Source organism: Carya illinoinensis, chromosome 7, assembly GCF_018687715.1.
Source record: "Carya illinoinensis cultivar Pawnee chromosome 7, C.illinoinensisPawnee_v1, whole genome shotgun sequence".
Classification (NCBI taxonomy): Eukaryota; Viridiplantae; Streptophyta; class Magnoliopsida; order Fagales; family Juglandaceae; genus Carya; species Carya illinoinensis.
This window is the reverse complement of record NC_056758.1, coordinates 621,870-628,661: the sequence shown is the minus strand read 5'-3', so window position 1 is coordinate 628,661 and position 6,792 is coordinate 621,870. Positions and strand designations below refer to the sequence as shown.

Here is a 6,792-nt window from a genome sequence, read left to right as displayed (position 1 = left end):
GAAAGAAAAGGGAGGTGGAGAAAAGGGAAGCTCCACCACCTCCCTAGGGCCAAGAAGGAAGAAAAAGAAAAGAGTAGCAGGAAGTAAACTACACGCGACTCCGTGAGCCTTCCATAATGCTTATCATCGTCATCACAATCACATTCGGAATCTCTCATATTCGCCTAGTGTCTTTTCAATTCTCGAAAGTTGAGAATATAAGAAACGCAGCCGTTCGACAGCAGCCACCATTTTGAGGACCTCTCTCTCTCTCCCTTTATTTTATCGGCTTTCGCTTATTGTTTCATTGCCACTGCTTGCTTTCCAATTCTTTGTATGCTTGTGGGGCCTTAGAAGACGTGTAGCTCTGCTTTCCATGGCTTGCCTGAGCGATGAGAGCTGGGTTTCTCTTCCCAAAATGCTCTCAGAGCGGCTCTCTCTTAGAGGACCAGGATGAGCAGGAAAGGAAGAGATTTATTGATTCCAAGATTGCCCAGCACCGGTTAGAGAAGTTTTTTCCGGTTTATGCATTGGGGATTTCAATGCCTGACACGGACTCTTTTGTGTCGGTTTTCAATTCGGATGACCCGCTTGCCGACCCTATTTGGGACGCTGTGAAAGAAGAGGCCAAGTTTGAGGTACAGAGTACCTTTCCAATACTCTTTCTTATTTTCATTTTTTCCTGGGTCGTGAGTGAAGGGTTTTCAATGTTAAAAGATATATTTTTTTTTAAGTGTGTTGAAAGAAGTTTTTGGGTGCTGTTACATTTTATTTGGAGTTCAAAAAATTTTTTTTTCTTGCTATGTGGGATTGATGTAAATTGACTTTAAAGGATACAAGGAAATGACTTTTAAGGTTGTCAGTTGGTTATACTTATGTTCGACTTTTTCTATGGGGTCTCTTTAGGTTGAATTTTGTGGTTTTGTTTAACCAAGTTTAGTGATCCGATTTAACCTAAGGGATTCATTTATACATCCTTCTGTGATTTAACATAACACAGTTTCGTTTTCAGTGTTTGCATTAAAAGATAGCATTATCTTGCTCAAAACATATATTGTGTACCATAACGGCGCATCTCAAACATATATAGCTAAAAAATTACTTCCTTCCGCTGCTAGGATTTAAAACAAAGAGCCATTTTTTTTTTTTTATAACTCCACAAGCATTCACTACCGGTTGTGTGGCAAACCAGAAAATTGGGTGTCTCTGAAAATACTGAATGGTATAATTAGCTTGGTTTGATAATTAGCAGTGCATTGTGTATTTTGAACAAATGAGCTTTCTTATCGAGAAGAGCTTACATAGATCTCACTTTCATATCCAAAAAAAAAGACACGTAAGTGATAGAACCCAAGAATCTTTTATTGTTAGAGATGAAATCAAATCAAGAATCTTTTATTTGATTATTACAAATTATTTTCATACGTATATCTAAAAGATTTGATTTTTACCTTATCTCAACTCCAAGCAACAATCTCCATATGTAGAGTTGTGCAATTACAATTTAGCTTGGCATTTTAAACATATATTGTTAGCTTGACACTTGTGAACTATGCATGGTATATATATTTCACGCTTCCAACATCCTTTTTGGTTGTCTATCCATATGCAGGGAGGCATATGCGGCAGGGAGGCTCCGCATATGCCAAAAGCATCATGTTTCAAAGGTTGAAATGAATAATGTCAGCAATCCTATGCATAATTGGTTTAGAAAATTTTACAATAACTTCAGAAGATGAAATGTACTTCACGAGATTGCTATTTATGACTGCATAATGTATACTGTTGGTGGTTAGAAAACCTGTAAAGTATCTTGTATAACTGGAACTATTTGTGGTTAGAAAACTCGTGAAGTAGCTTGTATTTTGATGTAGTTTGTGGTTAAAAAACTTGTCAAGTAGCTTGTATTTTGGTGCAGTTTGTGGTTAAAAAACTTGTCAAGTAGCTTGTATTTTGGTGCAGTTTGTGGTTAGAAAACTTGTGAAGTATCTTGTATAACTAGAAGTGTTTGTGGGCTGTTTATTAAACTTGTATTTTGGAGCTATTCGTGGAAAGGAAAATCTGAATGGAAGTTGTATTTTGGAGTTTTTATTAAGGTTGAATAATAGTTTTTGTTATTCACTAGATTTATGACTTGAGTCTGAATTTATTAACTTAAAATTCTGGATTTGTTATTCATTTATTAACTCCAGATGTTGGATGAGCACTGGCTGAATTTATGGATTTATTTTGGTTTCTCCATTCTAGCTTCCAAGAACTTGTATTGTCATACAGGAGAATTGATTTATTATGATGTATACGTCCTTATTTTGTCATATAGAAGCTTGCATTTGTGTAGTTTATTCATAGATCAAGTATTTGAGATCAAGGAAGTAGAGCAACGATAATTAGTTGGAAATCAATAATTTAAATATCAAATTAAATTATTAATGTACATATAGTTAGTTTAATTGCAAAAAATGAAAAAAAATTATTATTAAAAAAATAATATTATATTATTATTTTGATGAATCCAAAAAGGGATTATAGATGGGAAGGTTTTAGATTTATAGAAAACTTGTACTTTTCATTAAATTTTGAATATGGCTTTGATGAAATTAATCTGGATGGTATTAGGCATCACTAAAAAAAGGAAATTGGGATGCGGTGGGCTGGGCCTGTTTGTTCCAAAAAATGTGGCATTTTGGTTCTTGGGTTATTGGGCTTGATGGCTCATTCCTAGCCTAGATGAATTGGGCCTTTTTTTTAAGCTTATAATGAGAAAAACGCACATTGTTATATGTTTGTTTACCTAGCTAATAGCACATAGTTCATTTATTTATTTGCTTAGTATATGAATTCCACATATAATTGTATTAAGGATTTAAAATATAAAAAAATAAAATTTACATTGTTGTAAAATTTTATTTGTTTTAATTTATACATTAATAATTATTGCAAATTTAATAATAATGTTTATAAAAAATTTGAATTTACTACTTCCTCTAATATTTGCATTTATATATATAGTAGATATTTTTATTTATTTTTTTTATTTTTCTTAAAACATATCTGTTGGTTATTTATCCTTTTGGTCCAAAGTACGTAGCCCCTAAAGTTTGAGAAACAAATACCATATTTAGCAAATATTGTAAGTGCAGTTTTAGAAAAAGAATGAATTATACACTTACATGTAAAAATGAATGAACATGGATAATTAGGCCAAAATAAGCTGAACGTACTTTTTGCCGAATCTATAAGTTAAGTTATATTATAAATACTTTAAATGCCTTTTTGTTAAACTTCTCGCTATTATAATTATATCTTTAAATAGGAAGCTTACTTGTATGTAAACTTTATGTTTATTTCTTCACTTTTAAATTCATATAAATTTCTCACTGTTATAATTATAAACTTAAATAGGACGCTGACATATATATAAAGTTCATATTTATTTTCTTTATTTTTATCATTTGAGCATATATGTTGTTACATGTATACATATATATATAATTAACATATATATTTTGCCTCAATTGGGCAAACGTCCCTTGGACGTTAATTTGCTCCTACTAGTATATATATATTATATATATATATATACACGTTCTTTTGCTCAACCATTTTCAGAAGCGAATTAAAGATTACTTTTGTCTCGTGGTATACTTGACATTGCTCGTGGACAACGTGAATCTGATCTACAACTTGCAATTAAAGACAGACACAGATCACATGCTTGCACCTCCACTTGGCCCCTTGCTATTTATGGTAATATCTGAATCGGATGGGCCAACATCATGTCATATTGATATCACTTCTAATTATTAATTAACATTTACGAATAATATGCAAGTTGCGGACTCTTTTGCAAAAAAGAAAAAAAAAATGAATATATGATTTATATTAAAAAGAAATTAATTTTTTAATAATAATTTTGACTCTTTTCTAAAAAAAAAAAAAAAACCATAATATTTAAATAATCTATAATTGTATTTACTATTCAAAAACTTCAACTAATGTTATTTTTCATTCATTATACGTGTGTGTGTGTGTGTATGATATCATAATCAATTAGGTTCACTGAGTCATTAATTAGACATATATCAACCTTCGGCCTGAGCACCAGGCCGTACACACGCAGCACAGATGATCCAGGGCTAGAACGAGATCCTGTTTATCAAGAGAATAGATGATCTGGGGGGTGATGTTGCTAGCTAGCTATGTGGCAGGATATTGTCTCAAATTGAGGCGGATAATGTTCGGGGCAACAAGGGATCCACAGTACAAATGATGTCCGATCTTGATGGCACTTGAAACCAGTGACAGTCCAGGATCATAGTAGTGAGCAGTTGGTTTTCCTTCCAAATCAACGGCAAGAGCCCCTCCATTCTTCTCCATATTTGGTCGCCCTATGTACTTCTCCATGATTGCTATAAACTTCCGGATGAAAGGGTATCTGAATGCTAAATACCATGAAAGTGTAGGTGCCTGCATGCATTACCCCAAAATAGACTGATCATGATGAGAAACATTTACTTGCTGATTTCTAAAATTCATGCAAGATCGATCATACATACCCAAAAAAAGGATTTTCTCGATAAAAACCACAATAAAACCAAAAGATTAATTGATATATACCCCGGTACATGGTATTTACAAAAACTTCGTGTGTGTTTTTCATGATGATCCTGATCCTAACACATGCAGATTCGAGCTATATGAAGCAGCTAGGGATCCTAAGTTTTTGAATTCTATGCACATGATACTATATATAGATCATCAATATTGTTTCTCAAGAAACAAACACTACTACATGAAAAAACATGGCTATTAATTATTAAAAGGAAACTAATTAGAACCGATATATATAGTACCGTTGCCAATGCAATCCAGTAGCGGCCATCTCCATCATATCGGATATTATCTGGCATGCCTGGTAGATGATCAATAAACTCAGTGACTTTTCCTTTTTCCTTGCCTTGTATATGATATTTCCTACACCTTCTCCTGCGCATATTAGTGACCCATTAATATATATAATTGGAATCAAAATAAACAAAAAGTACTTAAGGAGTACATACTAACATGAAATTAAAGCATATGTGCCTGCATGCAAGACTGGAAATTATTAGCAATTAAGTACATACGCTAAGGTTTCGCAAAAGATCACATAATTTTGATCAGGCGAGACTGCCACTCCATTAGCAAAGTAGAGATTGCGAACCAGCACCTTTGTTTTCTTGGTCGCTGGATCATAACTCAGAAGTCTACCGTGGGGCTTACCCTCCAAAAAATCCCAAATGAACTCATGCAATCCATATTTATACGAAGCATCTGTAAAATAAACCATGCCATTATCTGCTACATCTACTGCGTCTGTCGTTCCGAATTTTTGTCCCTCAGCCTCATCTGTCAACAGCTCCACTGTCCCATCTGCCGCTTTCACCTTCAGGAGGCCCTGCAAATTACATATTCATGGCCAGATCTCATTAATATAAAAAATAAGAGAAATGATAAAACAACAACTACTTTACAATTTTTATACAATATGTGTATAAAATAATAATTTTTGAAATATTTATTTTAATTTTAATTTTGATTTGATGGATTTGAATTTTAAAAAATATTATTTTATTAATAAATTGTAAACAAAATGTAGTTCGATTTACAGTATCATTGCTCAAAAAATAAAGTGAAACAATTCATAACAGTACTCTTCGTTTTAATTATTATTTTTTCGTTGTTTGTGTTGATGTGATATGATTTAGATATTTTTATATGCCAATTAACTTTTTTTAAAAATTATTAAACATGTATTATACATAATATTAATGTTATGTATATTTTTTATAAAGGGTTGTAACCCTATTTTCCTTCTTTTCGGGCATGGAATCTATGTAGATTTTGCAAGTCAAAGACTGGAGTGACGTAGCTGCAGGTGTCCACCGGCGAGTTCCCATAGCTCTGGACAAGTCTGATCTGCAGTACCTAACGGTAAACGACAGGTCAGTGTTTAGTTGTTTACCTTTACGGGATCAGCAACCCAGACTTCGTCGTCACGTACAACAGCGATTCCCAACGGTCTGCCGCCGGTGTTTATCCATTTCTGCACAGTCGAGTCGTTCAACGTGACCCGGCTGATCCACCCATCTGCACAGCCCGTGTAGATGACTCCGGATATGGGATCGTAAGGGACATCTTCCGGTCCCAACAAGTGGCCCGCACCCAAGGGCTCCGATCCTCGGAGCATACGATTGTTACTTGCCGGCACGGAAATAACGTACCGAGTCAGCAGGTCCGGGGGTAGAGGAGCCGGGTCGAACGAGTCCAGTTGATAAATAACTATGGCGGCAAAAATGGGAAGCAATACGGCCATAAAAACCGTGAAAGACCATGTGGCTTTTTTTTCGCTAGAAGCCTTGTTTCGTGAAGCTGAGTGGAGGTTCTTCGAATCGGCCATGATTGGGACTGGGAAGTGAGTTCGGCCACTCGGTTACAGAGAGAGAGAGAGGGAGAGAGAGAGGAGATATGGCGCCTTATTATCGGTTCGAGGGAGCTATTTGAGGTGAGAAATAGGGTTTTTGACTTTGGCATTGGTTACTGAGCTATTATATTAATATATATATATATAATAATAGGATATATGTATTTATCTCTACGAGGACTATCTGCAACCCTATCCACATTATCTTCAAAAAAACATATCTACGAATAATTATTTATCAAAATATATATATATATATATATATATCTACCAATAAATAATTAGCAAGGAAGCATGCATCAGCCTGGACATGATGGACAAGGATCTAAAATCATTGCCAATTGTCATTG

General features: G+C 34.3%; 2 protein-coding genes across 2 annotated transcripts; one reads left to right on the top strand and one right to left on the bottom strand.

Annotated features, from left to right (window-relative positions):
- Positions 1-2,103, top strand: LOC122315616. Its single transcript, XM_043131632.1, has 2 exons — positions 1-617; positions 1,592-2,103. The coding sequence occupies exons 1-2, from the start codon at positions 372-374 to the stop codon at positions 1,649-1,651; spliced, it is 306 nt and encodes a 101-aa protein (XP_042987566.1). The 5' UTR covers positions 1-371; the 3' UTR covers positions 1,652-2,103.
- Positions 2,104-3,966: 1,863 nt separating this feature from the next.
- On the bottom strand, positions 3,967-6,553 carry LOC122315614 (protein STRICTOSIDINE SYNTHASE-LIKE 6-like). The gene is made up of 4 exons (XM_043131630.1): positions 5,984-6,553; positions 5,106-5,416; positions 4,833-4,965; positions 3,967-4,446 (listed from the first exon to the last, which is right to left on the bottom strand). Exons 1-4 carry the CDS (start codon positions 6,416-6,418, stop codon positions 4,177-4,179), a joined length of 1,149 nt encoding a protein of 382 aa, XP_042987564.1. The 5' UTR covers positions 6,419-6,553; the 3' UTR covers positions 3,967-4,176.
- Positions 6,554-6,792: the final 239 nt, after the last annotated feature.